This window comes from Scomber japonicus, chromosome 16 (assembly GCF_027409825.1).
Source record: "Scomber japonicus isolate fScoJap1 chromosome 16, fScoJap1.pri, whole genome shotgun sequence".
NCBI classification, from domain to species: domain Eukaryota; kingdom Metazoa; phylum Chordata; class Actinopteri; order Scombriformes; family Scombridae; genus Scomber; species Scomber japonicus.
Window position 1 is genome coordinate 29,016,621 of NC_070593.1, and position 17,909 is coordinate 29,034,529.

Consider the following 17,909-nt stretch of genomic DNA (forward strand, 5'->3'; position numbering starts at 1 on the left):
ATATATATATATATATATATATATATATATATATATATATATATATATACACACACATATACACATACACACACACACACACACACACACACACACACACACACACACACACACACACACACACACACACACACAGGAGGTAGCAACAGGTTTTGGGTAACCAGTAATAAATAATAAGAGTCTGTATGAGTTTTATGTGTCCTGTTTCCTCCCCCTGCCACTGTGGAGTTGTACAGTTTGATGGCACGGGGGACAAATGAGTTTTTGAGTCTGTGAGTGTTTCAACTAGGGGTGGGTGATATGGCTGAAAACTGAATCACAGTAAAAATGTTTCATATCAGCCGATATCAATAATTATTAATTTTTTAAATGATCTATTTAAAATAAGGACCAGGGGAAATAATTCAACTTAACCTTCCTGTGATTTTAATCACCTCTGTTATCAATCAAGGCAGACAGGGAAACAAAAAACACTCAAATAAATACATGTACACACATAAGTTTGAATGAAAATTAAAATCACAATGAACATTTAACATTATCTGCAAAAACAAACATTAAGACAACAATGGTGCATTAAGTGTTTTAAAATATGTGCAAAGTGTTAATTGTAAACATTTAAATTAAAGTAAAGCATGATAGGCTTGATAAGCATTCATCAGTACTTTGGATATAATGTCTAAGTGGGTAAAGGCAAATAATAGAAGAGCTAGAACAGTCTGGTAAGTTCAGAAAATGACATCATTTTACTGTAATGCAGCTTTTAAAACCAGACCATTTTTATACTTTCAGCCTGAGCTCATGATGAATTGTTTCATCTGGTCATCTACTACAGCCACAGCACAAGAGGTCACTGCTCCGCTCGGTTAACATTATAGCATTTTTCATTGTTTTGGAGCTAGCACACTGTGTTTTTTCATTACACTGCAGGAGTCAAAGGGGACAAAGTGAAAGAAGTTGTTTAACTGTTGGAGATGTGCTGGTCGTCTTCACCCAGCATCATCATCATCACTGTGGCTGTTTCTGCTGGTACTATTCCTACCTGCATTACTGTTAACTGCTGCACTCAGCAGAGAGCTCCAAATATCTTCATATCTTGTTGTATCAGCTAGTTTTTGACAGTGTAGAGCAGGTCTCCTCTCAATGTGAAAAATAATACATTCACTTAAGTGCTCTGTACATTTTACATGTACATTATTTTGTCATCTGTTTGTTAAATCAGCTTTAGATGCATCTTGTATACACTGTATGTGCAATGTAAAGAAAGAGATGCATTAATGCTGAATGCTTCTCAAAAGCCTTTACTGTGCTCCTAAATGTTTTTAACTTGAACTGAAGCACATGTCTCATCTACAGCCTTATGTATTGAAAGTCTTATACATGAACTCTGTCAAAAGATACTTCAAATAATCAATCCACCATCAGTTGTGGGGATGATCAACTGCAATTCTTTAACTGCTGGGCACCACTACAGTAAAGTCATTCCAACAAGAAGATGCTTGGTAGAGGAAATGTATGTTTCATCTGTCAGCACCATGTTCTGCTGTTAATGTCAGCAGCGTTTCTGTTAGTCATCCTCTAAACCCTGCTATATGCCTCACAGTCTGTAACTAATTACTTTAGTAATAATGGTTTTACTGCAGCAGGGTCATCATCAGACATGTATAAAGTACTAGCGATCCAGACTTGAGTAGAAGTACAAGTACTCTATCAAAAAAGTGACTTGAGTAGAAGTAGAAGTGCTCTTTAAGCACCGTACTTAAGTGGAAGTACTAAAGTATTAAACATATTTTGTACTTAAGTATTGCAAGTAGTTTATTTTTAAAATTACTACTCAAGTACTGAAAGTAAAAGTAAAAGTATTGTGTAATGTAGTTATTAAAGAAATCAGTCGAAAGTTTGAAAATCATATTGTTTGTATTATTCCAAATGTTTGGCTGTAACAGCAGTACAACGGAATGTACAAGAGCACCTTAAAACATTGAGCTTAACTCTTTCGAACAAAAAAATATGTATTGGCAAGTATGTCCCTTCCCCCTTTAAAGCATCTCCCATCACTTCAAACATTACACATTTTCTTTTCATCCTCAATTTGTTAAAAAAATCTCAAAGGCCAGTAGGCCACATACAAATACAAATGTCATATGTAAAAACAAAAAGTGATTAGAACACCTGAAAACACTGGGCTTAACTCTTTGTGAACAAACAGATCAAGCATGTCCCCTCTCCATTTAAAAGCATCCCTCCCCTCTCTTCCCCACTTGTGCTTTTTTTCTCTACAACTTTTCCCCTTCTTAAACTGTGTGCGTGCTTGTGTGTCTCTGTGTGTGTGTTTTTATATGTGTGTTTGCGTGTTTGTATGCGTGTGGGTGTGTTTGTGTGTGAATGAGTGTACGTTTTTATGTGTGTGCGCGTGCAGGTGCAATCTCTCGGGAGGCAGAGTAGGCACTTCATTTTATATGAATTGTCTTTCACTCCGGCGAATGAAAACATGGACTGTAAAGTAGGGCCAGGGGTGGTCTTCTTCCTCACCGCCACCACCACGATCACTCGAAGTTGAAGGTGTTGTTTCTGGTTCTTCCATCTCTGATTCAAAGCACTTACTCTCGACGCAGGCAAGGCAGGCTGCAGAGCGAAAGAGGCTGAGCAGGGAGCAGAACGAGCGGTCTTCTCACCCTTTGCACACATTACGTCATGTAGATCTTGTTCGCGACACAGTAAAATGGGATGCAACGGTTGTTATAGCAACCATAAACTCTGAACGGGACGGTAGACTAACGAGTAACGATGCAGGACATAAAAAATGTATCAGAGTAAAAGTACTAAACTCATCAAAAATATGTACTGAAGTAAAAGTGGAAGTAGGAGAAAAAAATAATACTCCAGTAGAGTACAGATACAGCATTTTAGTACTTAAGTAGAGTAGTGAAGTAGTTCTACTTCGTTACTATACATCTCTGGTCATCATAAATCATTAAGGACTTTATAAAGAGAAGATTGTCTTTGTGACCTGACCTGTGAGTCGATGACAAAGATCAGCGCTCCAGTGCCTCTGAAGATCATTTCGTAGTCGAAGGTGGGGTCGAAGAAGTCTATCTGACCCGGGAAGTCCCAGATCTGGAAGCTGACGAAGGAGCTGCTGGAGACGTCCTCTCTGCAGATCTTGTTGGTGCTCTCCAGAAACAGGGTCTCATTGGGGGACATTTTATGGAAAACCACCTTCTGGATGGAGGACTTGCCGCTCCTACGCAGACCCATCAACAGGATCCGAGGTTTGACCTCTCCGTTCAGAGAGTCACTGAAGCCCAGCACTAGACAATAACACAGTACAGTACATTACTGGAAATAAACTCCTTTATTACACCACCAATGAAAACACACTTTCTTATTCAAGACTGTTTTTATAGACATGGTTTTATAGGTCAAACAGTTAAGTGATGTGCCTTAATATAATATGTTATGGAAGGATCATTTCAGGGTTTCACATACATTTATGTATTTGTGGCACAATATCTAGACTGACCACCACGTATTGATTTTGTAGTTTTGGAGCTGCGTGCCACATGACAATCTGGATTCTTCTGTGAACAGCATGAACTTGGCATATAGTCTGATATTAAAACCACAGAAGAAAAAGAGACAGGGTATGGTTGTTGGCTTTTCCCTGGCTAAATCAATCCAGAGACCACACACGGTTAGTATCACAAACATCTCTGTACACATGATGTGTCCAAGACTGATGCAGTCAAATGTATCCTGATCATTTATTCCATCTATATTCTTCACACAGTCTCAGAGACCAAACTCTTCAGATAAAGTGACAGCAGGTATGCAGAGAGTGTGAGACTGTGTGAGTCAGAGTAGTACAGTGTGACAGTTTTGATTTCATACGTTATTAAAATGTATTCTGCGTGAAGAGATGTATCCAACTAACATATTGGTTGTCTGACACATTGTCCTTATAGTGGAGGACAAATTTCATAGGACTATAAAAAGTACCCGAACCCCTTATTTCACTGATTTGGTGGATCTGTTAATCCAGAACCGTTCTCACACATGAACTCCAACAAAGTCCAGACTTTTTCATGTGTAGAAGATCAACTCTGGTCAAGCTGATTTTAGGGTCAGTGGTTGAGGTTAAGGTTAGTTAAGGTTAGTGTGTGTGTGTGTGTCACATTCCTCCTTAGACACTGTGACCTTGATCGCTCCCTGATGAAGAATGTCAAGTGCATTGAAACAAAAAGTCTTTCTGCAGTAAAGACTGAGTGAGACACACTAAGCTTCTCATCTGATCATCAACTGTGTTTGATTTAAACAACAGCTCCTATTGTATCTCAACTCCTGCTGACTGCCTCACATTACCAACACACTCTTCTCATTTTAGATTTCAGTCCACACAATAACAAGTGTAGCACTCATAGCTGCTGAGTTTGCAACTATTCAGAGAAGTGAAGAACAGAGGTCTACACAATACAGACAACTTTATGCTTTCATCATCAGAAATATCCACATCCAAACTCCAACAGCCAATCAGAGAAGACATTTACGCATATGGAATATAACTCTTTGTTTTAGCATTCATTAGTTGTGATTTTAGTGACATGATTTTACATCATGTTTAAATTCTGGAAGAAATGGTTGTTTGACTTTGGTTGCATTAGTCTTAACAATGTTTTTTTACATACAGCATATATTTTAAATATGTTCTAATGGATGTAAATGTTCATATGAAACATAAATCCATTCATCCTATTAACTGACAAAACATTTGGAGTTAGTCGAACCAGAACCTTCTAACCAGAACCTACTGAAGGTCCCATATTATCCCTGTTCTTGATTCATTCCACTGACTTCCTGTAAAATTCTAAATCAGCTAAAAAGATCCTGCTGATTACATTCAAGGCATTCAATGACCATGTCCCTTGCTACATTTCTATCCTCCTAGTTCCTCACTCCTCTTCTCAACCACTTCCATCCTCAAATCTCAGCTCTTTATCTAACCCGAAAACAAAAAGGTTGCCCCAACTGTTTGGAATTATCTTCAGCAATCTGTTAGATCTGCTGAATCTCTTGATTCTTTTGAATGGCACCATTGCCATGCCTTTCTATAGACCTCCCTTTCTGTTCATGACCTCATTGTGTTGCACAGATTGTCCATACAAAGACATGAATCGATGGACATTCAGCTACTGTCGACAGACGAGGTGGCCGAGTGGTTAAGGCGATGGACTGCTAATCCATTGTGCTCTGCACGCGTGGGTTCGAATCCCATCCTCGTCGCTATATCCACTTTGTTTGCATCTTCGTAGTACAGGGGCCTGTTTCAGGAAGCAGGTTTAACTAACTCTGAGTTAAAACCTTAACTCTAGGTTGACCAACTCTGAGCTGTCAAACTCAGAGTTTTCGGTTTCAGAACAAGTGTTAACAGTTAGTTCAATCAACTCTGAGTCAAAGTAACTTTTACTTCAGCATTTAAATGCTGTTTAATGAGGTAGGGCAGGCTAAACAACACCACAATTGCTTGTAATCAATACCTTACTTGTTTGAGCTATATTTTTATATTTCATATTCAGTTGCTGCCAAGCAGGCCTACGTTTTGTACCTGTACCTGTAACTCTGAGTTTGACAGCTCAGAGTTGGTCAACCTAGAGTTAAGGTTTTAACTCAGAGTTAGTTAAACCTGCTTCCTGAAACAGGCCCCAGAGGGGTATTGCACGAAACCAGGATAAGGGATTAAGCCGGGATATGTTAGTTATCCTGGCTGAATTTAGCCTCAAGTCGGTTGCATGAAAGCAGGTTAACCCTCGTATTGTCTTCGTTTTTACTACGCACCTTTTGTCCTCCCGGGTCAAATTGACCCGGTCTTGTTCAACTGTTTATAAAGTATGTAGTATAAAATGATCCTCAATTTTTTTGTTTCACCTTTTCAGTGAACTTGTTTCCAACACATTAACATATATTTTACACTTTTTTTTGTAATATATGGTATTTTAGCCCCATTTACATAACAGTATACCTCATTTTTGAGTTAAAAAAAGCAGAAATTCTGAATTATTTTCACTATGGTTTTGATCAGAGGCACACAAGTTGATGGAATATCACAGATTGGTATATGTCAAAGTTTAGTCAGGATATTGTTTTGAAACCACTTAAATTTTTTTAATGGCAGCAAATAGTCACACCTGTTGTCCTCCCGGGTGTGTATGTGTGTATGTGTGTGTGTGTGTGTGTGTGTGTGTGGGAGGGGGGCGGGGAGGGGGGGTTAGAGGTAATTTTTTTGTGTGTGTGAGTGTTTGTGTGTGTATATGTTCATTGTGCTGGAAAGCGCAATAGCGTGACCAATTACACCACTAAATGTGACCGGGTCAAATTGACCCGGGAAGACCACAGGTGCTATAAATTTTAATAAAACACACATAATTTAACAAAAATAGTCAAAATTAATTTTACTTGCAAAGAGCATAGTCGGGGACCATCCATGTCATTTTGAGGCAATTATATATAAGAAAACCAAAGTTATGACATGTTAAATGTTGTCTTCGGGTCAAATAGACCCGAAGACAATACGAGGAATTTAACCCGGCCCAGTTACTATGGTGATTTATTCTCTGCAGCTAGCCTGCTCCAGACCAGGCTAACAACCAGGCTCAGATTATTCTCAGGGATTTATCTGGCAGTTCTGTCAATCTTGTGACAAATTAATGGGTTTTACAGCATTTCCATGGTCTTTCTAAATATGTTGATATAATAGACTATATTGTCGTTTCATTAAAGTCTGTTGACTGTTTAATTGCAACAGTCATTTTATAGTGATTCATGTGGTATCATTATTGCGTATAATGTACAGTAGATTTACTTTGTACTATTTACTAGCCGATACTCACAATGTTACTTGGCTGCTTCTGAGGCTGAGCAGCATCTGGGTCCTGTTACACGTTATTTTCTATTAGCACCAAATCACTGACTTCATATCCATTATGGGCTAAATGAGCAAGACATTTCCACAAAATTGACATGATACTTCAAGCCTGGAGTCCAGCAACACTGTCTCCTCATCAGCAGAAGTGCATCCTGCAGCTGCGCCTTCCCCCTGCCCTACACCTAATTACAATAATTGTTTGCACTTAATTATATTTCCTGAGTAGCATGCACTTTTACTTGCCACATTTAAATCAAAGTGTTTAATTTAATTCAAATCAAAACTGTTGATTAGTGGGCTTGGACAGTAACTTCTTTAGTCCTTTAATTGTAATTTTGACAGTTCTAGTGGAGCACTGTTGTATTAATTGTACTTTTTTTTTAAAGTATGTCTTTTGGGCTTTTTGCCTTTGATGTACAGGTTAGTAGAGAGAGACAGGAAAACTGGAGACAGAGAGGGGCAATGACACGCAGGATAGGAGTGCTTGGTGCGGGATTTGAACCGGGGTCGCCTGCAGCGAGTGCTCTACCCACTGAGCTATGCTTAACCCACTTATTGTATATTAATTGCACTACTTATGCATTGAGCCGCTCCGCGATTGTCTGCTAGGCTTTCTCCCTTTCCTTGATTACAGTGCTTTGTGCTTGTGTTGCTTTTTTTCTTATAATTTCTTTAACCTCATCCTGAAATTCCATCAGAAGCTGTTGTTCAGCGGCCGTGAAGAATGACGCGCAACCCTTTCTATTTTCTAATCTGTGATTCTGTGATCGATGCCATGGGTCTATTTGAGAATGCCGTGAACACGCACTTATCCCAACTATCTACACCTGGCTTGACATAGCCGCACCTTTTCATCGTGGCTCAGCAAACGTGCAACCGAATAAGCCAAGATGCGCCGGTCAGACTAGATCAAGCTGCGCTTGCTCAGTTATCCTGGATTTCTTTATTCTACTTTTGTGCAATACCCCTCTGGATTGACTTATCCAGTTATTCGCAGTCTAGGATAAGCGGTACTACGAAGCTGGTTATCAACTCGGTAAATCAACCCAGGGTTTTCCAATCTGGATCTCTGCACGCTCACATAAAGGGGAGGTGTTTGCAGCGTCTGACCAATCACAAACATGGAGAAACCCTGCAGAGCAGACTACTTTACCATGGAGGAGCAGACAATTATTCTTCATAAATATGAAGAATTCAAACATCATCCAGGCCAAAAGCAACACTGTTGCAACACTGATGCAGCAGCAAAAGCCAGGAAGGAATGCTGGCAGAAAATTGCCGACTCTGTTAATGTGTAAATTCATGAGATCATACAATATTAATTTATCGGACAATATAAACGGACAGCACTCTGATCACACAATGCCACAGACGTTTGGGGCAGAGCGCTTCCTCAGTGCCCTTCCTCTCATAAGAGACATTAAGTTAGTTTAATATTCAACATTCAAAATACAAACCTATTATGCGCTTCAACCATTTGAGTGAATGATTTCAAACCAACTGTATAACATACAGACTAATATCCCTCATGTGCCTCAAGGCTTATTTTACAAATATATATTTTCGTAATTTTTTTACAATTAGGCCTACAATAAATAAATACAGTTATTATGCTCCCTGACACTTTGATCTCAGGATGTCAAACCTACAGAATAATATCCCCCACGTGCCTCAATGATTATTTTTTAAATATATATGTTGGCCAATTAAAAAATTGCATCTATCACTAAAAACTCTTTCTCTCCTAAGCGCTCCTCTCGCGATCCGCGCACCAATGTTGACAGGATCTTCTAAGAATGGGCAGGTCATTTTCTAAGAGAACTGATTGGTCAGGAGGTGGTGCTTCTGTACTCATTGATCTCTTATCCAGAACATAACCTGCTCCGGAGCAGGGTAGCCGTTCAGCATAAGTTACCATGGTGATTTACCCCGGTAAGAAGTGAACCAGCGGTAGTACGGAAAACCCAGGGTTAACCCTGAAGTTATGAGAAAATCCAGCTTCGTAGTACAGGCCTCAGGTGTCAGAGTTACATACTTCAACTTTAAGAGCTCTGATAAACCAAATGGCAAAAAAGTCTAACAAAAAAATCACTCTTCCAAGGAATTAACTCACTACAAATTACATAAACTATGAACAATGACTGGACGTTGTTCTCTGGACGACAGACAAGACACACTCGCACAGGACAAAGGGAGACGCAGACTATAAGCACACATGGAGGGAAATGGGGAACAGGTGGACACAATCAGGAATCAGGGAAGACAATCAGACCGGTGACACATGAGGAAGGGCAAGGCACCTGAAACGAGAGGAGAGTTAATACCAAAATAAAACAGGAAGTCACATAACAAACATGGAGACAGGACAAAAACTCAACTTGACATTACCGGTGTGACAAGCTGCTTCACAACAGAAACATGGCTTACAGCAGTGGTCTCCAACCCTGCCCTGCATGTTTTAGGTATCTTCCCACTCTAATACACCATTATTTCACTAAGGGAACAATTTTGAGTCATTTTGAAAAAATATCTAATTGAGATCATTTTGACTCATATTGCAGTTGTAATATAATTTGTGATATTAGAATGTGATCATTTTTTTCATAATATTTTCATTGTCATGGAAAAACATATTAAATGATGACAGTGTGATTGTTGTGAAGATCTGTACCAAACAAATAAGTGCAATAAAAGCTACCAGAGTAAAAAACCAAGAAGAGTAATTGAATTAAAATGTGCTATATCAGGTTTACAGGGATATGAAATCACCTATAACAGGATATGTTCTTTTGGTCATATGGCCCAGCCCAGTGGCGGTTTTTGCTATGGGCAATGTGGGCAACCGCCCAGGGCGCAATCTATTTGGGGGCGCACGAGCGCTCTCAAAAAAAAAAACAAAAAGAAAGAAAAGTGCGTCCTCAAAAAAAAAAAAAAAAAAAATTTCTAGACTAATACCGCTCATCTCCACATCAAGTTGGTGCAGTGGGCGATGAGGCGCCCCTACTCAGTGTTGCCAACTTGGCGACTTTCTCGCTAAATCTGGCGACTTTCCAAACCCTCATAGCGACTTTTTTCCTCAAAAGCGACTAGCGACAAATCTAGCGACTTTTTCTGGTGTTATTGGAGACTTTGAAGTGAAAGCACGTATCGTTACTGTCCTCAACGAGTAGTGGGTGCTGCCCTGAGCCCCTCCCCTGTCCCAAAGCACTCACAGGCGGTCAGGTTCACTGTAGCCTCACACAGCTGCAGTCAGAGCAGAGAGGAGACCCACACCACTCCACATCCACCCTGCATAACAGTCTTTTGATTAAATTTGATATTCTAACATTTAACAATAAATATCAAAATGTATTTACATTTTAAAAAACAAACAAACCAAGAATCAAAATAAGAAAGCTCATTTGTAGTTTTTAACATATTTAGGGTTTTTTAACTCACTTTTTGTCTCTCCCAAGACGTTATTCCTCTCTCCTACATCGTCCATTACAATAACATGCACATGATAATTATGCAAATTAGACGATGACGTCATTTAGCGACTTCTAGCGACTTTTAGGACAGCCAATAGCTACTTTCCTTACTGAGGAGTTGGCAACACTGCCCCTACTATCACATCAACTTGCTGCTGAGAGTAATGTATACAGGTTGTGTGTGTCAGAAGAAAAGGCAAAGGGGAAGGGGCGGGGGATCAACTTGCGACTGCAGAGGCTGTGAGCAGGTTGTGTGTGAGTCTCACTCTCAGAGGAAAAGCAAGGGGGGGAGGGGGGCGGGGGATAGACTGACCTGTGATGATTATGATCCCAGGCCACACAACACAAACTGCTGCTTCCAAATAAATAATAATACATTTATAAAATGAATACAGACCTGTTATAGCTACATGTAAGTTATTGGGTTATGTGAAAATGCAATAAATAAATAAATAAAATGCAAAAAGAAAAAAAAAAAGTTTTACATACTATATTTCATTTATTCACCTTATTTTTGTGTGGTGAAGGATTTGTGCAATTTACATTGGTGTAAACATACTACATGTCATTTATTTATCTTAATTTATTTTTGTATTTAATAACATATGTAATAAAATAACATAAATAGTTCAATATTGTGCGTGCGTGTGTGTGTGTGTGGGGGGGGGGCCAGCCCTAGATAGTATAACAGTCCCTCCAGGATTTCGCAGGATTTTTTTCTGATTATTGCGGCCTAAAATGCCTGATTTTGCAGCAGCATTTAAAAAAAATTGCGGTAAATGTTGCGACGTTTTAAGCACTTTTGTTGCAATTAAATTGCGGGAGACAGTGAAAATTGCAAAAAAAAAGTTGTAGTTTTGTTGAATAATTAATTAAAAATCAAAGGATTTTTTTTCTAGGGAGAACATAAACTGCATTTTGCTTTGTTCCAAGTAACAGGCTGAGGATTACAAAAGTTCTCACAAAATATGTTTTATTTTTGGATGGTTGAAAGGTTTAAACAACAAGTAACCTTGCAGTAAATGTAACTCCTTCAAATGACACAGACACATGCACACACAACACATACACAGACAGACACAGACACATGCACACAAAACACAGACACACATACACAAACAGAGACACACACAATATTGATCTCCCTCACAGACACATGCACACAACACAGACACACAGATACAGACACACAGAATTAGTTGAGTTTACCGTCGCGGCTGTTATAAATTCCCTTTGTCAGAGATAAAGATAAAAGATAAAGATACCCTAATTAATATGTTAATTGTTGAATCTAATAGAATTTATTATTGTTGACTTACATAAGTTACTAACTTGAGATAATGCACCCTTTAATTTGAGTCTGTTTAATTCATGCAGTTACAGGGCAGCTAAGTTTACATTATTGGGGTCCTCAGGCAGTCTATCGGGCAGCTATGTTTACGTTTCCGGGGTCCTAAAAGGTGAGTGTGTAGAAAACACGTGATGTGATGCGAGGGTGTATTACCTGCTGCTGAAAACTACACATAAAGAAGTTGAAACGGAAAAAACGGTGTCCTTATTCCCTAACCAGAGTACGCTCACGGGTGAAGAGTCCCAGCACAACAACAACAACTACAGTTATCACATGAATATCTAATAGCGGCAGACGGTATTTTTTGCCGACCTCACCCAAGTTTTACCGCCATTCTCTTGTCACGGAAAGCACCGATGATTGGTCCAATTTGCGGAAAAGTTGCAGTGATTGGACAAAATTGCAAGGCCCGCACATTGGTTGAATTTGCGTTAATTGTTGCGATCGCGACATCGCAAATTCAAGGAGGGACTGGTATAATAAACTTAAGTTACTGATATATTTCATTCTTTATAAGCAGCTATAATGATCCTACTGTGGCCCTCTGGAAGTGAGGATAAAATATTTGTGGCCCTCTCTATCAAGAAAGCTGCCCATCCCTGCTGTAGATCATCTCTGCAGCAACACAACACTTATTTAAAATGGTATTGAAACACAATTCACAACAAGATATCATGCAGTACAGTTGAATATCTATGCTATCTGAGACCACGCCTCCTACATGCACTGTGCATTCCTCCATCACATGCACAGATCCCGTCAGGGATGTGTAGCTTCACTGACACATTGTTGTATTTTTTGTGTGTGAAACCATTAAGAATAATAACATTTAGTTGTTTTTTTAATATTTAATTATAAATAATTGTATAATTTAATATAACTTCAACAGCTCAGGGACATCAAGCGACATTGTTTGTGCACCTTTTTTCATTGTCAACTTAAAATAATGTTCTGTTTTTTAATAAAGGGGTGGAATTTTTTTATCCAATTAATCAATCAAATGATGATACCTTTCCACTAAATTAACCTCAGTTGCCATAAATTCCCATTTAATTCCCATAATTCCCATGGAAAGTTTCCAATTTGGAATATTTCCAAAATTCCCCAGCTTAACTTCCCATGGAAATTTACCGGAAACTTTCCAGAAATATACCGGAAATTTTCCACCCCTTTGCAACCCTAATGCCAATTCATCAAATAGTTGTTGATATATTTTAATAGACACACCTCTCATGTGTCTACTGAAATAACTATTCCTTACTTTCAGAAACCCCCTGCCCAATATCAGAAATGGGGGTGGCTGTTTCTGTAACATTTTAACATATGAAGCAGTACACTCAGTCACACCAGGAAGTAGTGTAGTTGACCATCAAACAGCCTCACTGAAGCTACTGGAGGTTAACTTTGCTTAGTGGTGGGAATGAGGAAGAGGCAGATTCATCCAGCTGGAAACCAACTTCTCTAACCTCTAAATCTCAGTGGAAGACTGACTTCATCTCTTCACTCTCTGATTGAGCAGCACTCTGACTCCATGCATGTGACTTGCTGGAAAGAATATTCACTGTTCAAAAACATAGAGATTCAGCAATAGTCCCAAAATCAGCAGTGGGGTCATCACAGTAAATAAACAGATGATGATCCTGTGCACAGCTAGAACTCATGCATGTGCTGATCTGGAGCAGGAATGATTCTAGCACACACAGTGGTTGTTTACATCTTCATTAGTCATACATGTTTACAGATCTGAGAGTGAATGACTTTGGCATTGTGGCTTCCTCAAGCAACAGGTGTGTGCTTTTAAAAGGTTCCTGTGATTTTCGAAAGCCAATGCTCAAAGATCACATGACATAAACAATTATTAGTATTATTAGTCATGTCTAATATTATAACTCTGGTCAAGACAGATGGTCACATATTTTGGTGTACAGTACTTTCAGAGTTACCAAATGTACAAAACTACAAATCTGATATGTTTTCTGTGTATGACATTATTACATTCAAATGTCAGATTCATGTAGATCAGTGGTGTCAAACTCATCTTCATTCAAGAGCCACATACAGCCAGATCTGATCTGATGTGGGCTGGATCATTAAAAGAAGGAAGGACAGCAGGAAGGAAGGAAGGAAGGAAGGAAGGGAAACAAGACAGGAAGGAAGGAAGGAAGGAAGGAAGGACAGATGGAAGGAAGGATGAGAAGACAAGAAAGAAGGAAGGAAGGAAGGACAGATGGAAGAAAAGGAAAAGAAGACAGGAAAGAAAGATGGAAGAAAGGAAGGACAGGTGGAAAGAAGGGGGAAAAAGACAGGAAAGAAGGAAAAAAGACAGGAAGGAAGGAAAACAGGAAGGAAAGTGGGCCGGATTGGACCCCTTGGCTGGCCGGTTCTAGCCCACGGGCATATTTGACACCCCTGATGTAGATAGTGAGTGGAGTAAGCTGTGTATGTCTTTAAGACATAACGTTAGGAGAGGAAAACAACCAACAGCCAGTGTGTGTGTGTGTGTGTGTAAAACTTGCAGTAGAAGTTCTCGGTTGCTCCTTTAAACAGAAGCTCATGCTAACACACAGAGACAAACACAGTTAGCTAAACAGAGGACTGCTAGCCAAAGTTACAGCGTTCCTCCACACTGACGCGTTTGAGCAGTGAATAAAGCAGAGCTGCAGTGATAGTACAGTCTGTGTTGTGTGTGTGTGTTGTGTCTGTGCTGCTGTGTGACCTTCCTAAGCAACACAAATATCCTCCTACCTCCGTCCTCACAGCCTAACTCTGCGTCTGAAAACGCCTCCAGGTCGTCTTCGTCGTCGTCGTAATATCCCAGAGCTGGGTCTTCGTCTTCCGCCTCCTCTTCCTCCTTCCCGCTCAGTACGGACACCTTCTCTGTCGTCATGTTCCTTCTTCTCCTGTCGCTTTGTTTTTGACTGTGTTTAAGCCTCTTCTAGCGTCCAACTCTCACACATTGTCATCTGATATGTGAGAGCCATGCTGGTGAACTTTCACCCTCCCTGCCTCCTGTCACACACACACACACACACTGCAGCTGTACGGACCGTGTCTGTGCCCACCGCGTGTGTGTGTGGTGGGCACCAGAGTGACCTGTTGTTAATACATTTATGAAAGTGAAGAATCTTACGAATCATGTTTCTAAGAAGTGACAAAGACGCTGCTGAATAAAAGGTTTGATTTCAATAAAAAAATAGAGCAAACTCAATGAGATATCTGGACTTTAAGTTATTTATAGAGATTAGCCTAAACTAGAGAGTAAAACCATAAGGTGGGGAAAAAGTTACTATACAGCTCAACATCAACATTACCTTGAAAAAAATGTCAAAAACATGACCTCACAATAACAATGTTGTAGTGCACCTTGACAGGGCATTTAGGCTCCGCATAAAGCACCGTGTTTGTGGATGTGTTGGTTTCTTTGTTTTGTTTGTTGGTTGTTGTTTTTTTGACAATTACATGACAGGCAAAATACAATGTAATAATTTTACTGTCATGAATGTGTTTTTTTATGTTTTATGTTTTCAGATGTTACAGTATGAAGCAGCTTACTATGATTGTGTGGTGGGGAATGCTCCCTCAGTTAATTCCAGATACAACAGGCCTTACTCTCCCTAACTATCCCCTATCAACCATGCCCCTGTCAGTATTTCCTGGGGTTTATTACGTCTTATCACATCTAGTTATCTCAAACCCTTGGCACTGCCACAACTGGAATGAATGTGGAATGTATAGTTTAAACAAACAAACTACATTGTTCACGTTCTAACCTGTTATCTTCCTCTCAGGTAGGATTGCAGAGTAAATTTGTACGAGTGCCACAGGGCTGCTGCCGGGATGAGTACACGATTTATTTCTATTTTCCAGTGTTCAAAAGTCACCCTGATCATATTCTGGTTTCGAGAAATATCTTGTTATATTGTTACTATAGCGCCCCGTTTTCAGAAATGGCTCAAATACGACACACTTGTGTATTGTGAGTGTATGCACAACATTTACAAAGTTCAATTTTACCTTGAAGATGTATGGCACAGGAGACTTAAGTGAATACTTTTCTTACTACAACATCTAACTGTGTAAATAATACATTGATTATATGGAGCACCAGGTACATTATGAATGTACTTTAAAATTATATTACTCATTATGATTATGTACATTTTGTTCATCTTCTATTGATAAATGTTGAATCTTTTTATACACCACAAATCATACAACTACAATACAAAACAATACAATACAATAAAACTATTTATTTTGTCCACAGTAAACATTAATTAATCACTCCATTCAAATGACCTGACACAGTCACATTTATGTATTTATTTATTTCTTTTCTACATTTGTTTATTCATTTCTTTATTTCTACATTTATTTTTTCTGTATTTCTACATTTCCACGTTTTTATTTCTGTCTCCATATGTTAATGAGGTGGGCTTCTAACATTAGTCTTAAGGTCCGTGTAAAGTAAGAATAAATGTGTTCTGAGTTTGACATACCACAGAAAAGTGTGTTGTTAACCACCCTACCAGATGTGAATGATTAAAATAATCGCCAAATATGTAAAATTAGGCTTCAAATTTGTGTAAAAATCAGCCTCTGTCTCTGCTACCAAATTCTGAATGAAACCCCGCCCCCTACCAAGTGTCAACTGTCAATCAAAGTCACCACCTCTACCCGAAACATGGACACTGTTGCTGAGAGCTTTCGGCCGCTAGCTCAGCTGCTAATTCTGCCGCTAGCTCAGTTAACTGCAGGCGGGGAGTTTCAGTCCTCTGAAATGAGGCCAACGGGGAAGTAACTTAGAGCTGCATTCTATCAAAAGGCCACCAGGGGGCGACCGTTTTGTGTTCAAAAGGACTTCCGTCTCTATACAAGTCAATGGAGAATTCACCAATTTTGGCCTCCCTGATTTCATATTTGACGATAAAGCAGGGTATGCATTGGGACGACAGGTTGATTGACCGATGTCCTTGAGATCCAGCCCTTGCAACCAATCGCAACCTCCGCCCTTACTTCCGCCCATGACTCCGCCTCATGCCCATATAAGTAGAATCCGTGTTCTGTTTTTTCCCAGCATGCACCTGAAATTTTCAAGATGGCGTTGCCTAGACTCGAAACTATTGGCTTCCGAGCAGCAGTCCACAAACCAATGGGTGACGTCACGGATGTTACGTCCATTTCTTTATACAGTCTATGAATAACTGGCAAAACAGTCAGACAGAAATTAGCCAATCACAAAAAAAGTAGCCCAGTTTCTGCCCAGCGACAGGTTGCTAAGGACAGCTAAGGCCCTATGGTTGCTACGGCGATGTGTGAGAATCTGCTTGGATATTCTCAAAATGCCCCCAGAATTTGGCTTCTGACAAGGTCCCGAACAATTGCAAATTGTGAGAAAACTGTAACTCCTGTCCAAAAACCGAAAACACTGTGCACACAGCAGCCGGCAGATTCTGACAGGGTGTATTTTATTCAGACATTCCTTAAAATGAGTGAGTAAGCTCAGTGCGAAGACAGAGTGAGATTCTTGGGGAGCGAGACAGGTATTGTTGCCGGTCTCGGCCCCCCCGTTTAAATTTTGTGCAGACCCCGCCTGTCAACGTCACATTTTATTAATCCCAACACGGTGTTGGCAACACCTATGTCTACATTTTGACCAAAAATTATTTGTGAAAAAGTGATTTCCACTCCTTATTTGACTGCTCATAGTTTGAAAAGTTTACATATTATGTAAAAACATTTTGGTGTTTTTGAGAGAGCAGGAGTTTTCTGCTGTTTTAAAGTTTGAATCACATTTCTACATGCAGGTATGAGAGAGCTAGGTGACTCTGAAAAAGGTGAATTTTTGTGGGTTTTAAAAAAATTCCCATTAATTTCCAATTTCCGTTTTTTCGGAATAACTTCAACACCAAAAGTCATAGCACCACTTTCCCGATCGAGCCGCATGTTTTGATTTATATATTGTCAGGGTTTTCTCAAATCTGCGGGAGGAGTTACCCACCGAAATTTGACGGAAGAAGAATACTAAGAAGAAGTATGGAGAAGATTAAAAGATGTTTAGTATATTCTATAGAGGAGTGCCTCCAAGCTGCGCACTCGTGGCACTAATAACTGGGATCTCAGAGAAATATGTTAACCAGGGCAACTGATTAAAAGAGCACAGCCAACA

The 17,909-nt window shown here is 39.5% G+C and overlaps 1 protein-coding gene and 1 non-coding gene across 2 annotated transcripts in view; one reads left to right on the forward strand and one right to left on the reverse strand.

Annotated features, from left to right (window-relative positions):
• Positions 1-14,741, reverse strand: part of rragd (ras-related GTP binding D) — an 89,831-nt gene extending 75,090 nt beyond the window's left edge. The window contains exons 1-2 of the mRNA XM_053335361.1: positions 14,486-14,741; positions 3,016-3,311 (exon numbers count right to left, since the gene is read on the reverse strand). Coding sequence (XP_053191336.1) covers positions 3,016-3,311; positions 14,486-14,627 — 438 coding nt within the window. The 5' untranslated portion in view covers positions 14,628-14,741. The remainder of the gene's footprint in view (positions 1-3,015; positions 3,312-14,485) is intronic.
• On the forward strand, positions 5,199-5,280 carry trnas-gcu (transfer RNA serine (anticodon GCU)). Its single transcript has one exon. It is a non-coding gene; the product is annotated as a tRNA-Ser (tRNA).
• Positions 14,742-17,909: the final 3,168 nt, after the last annotated feature.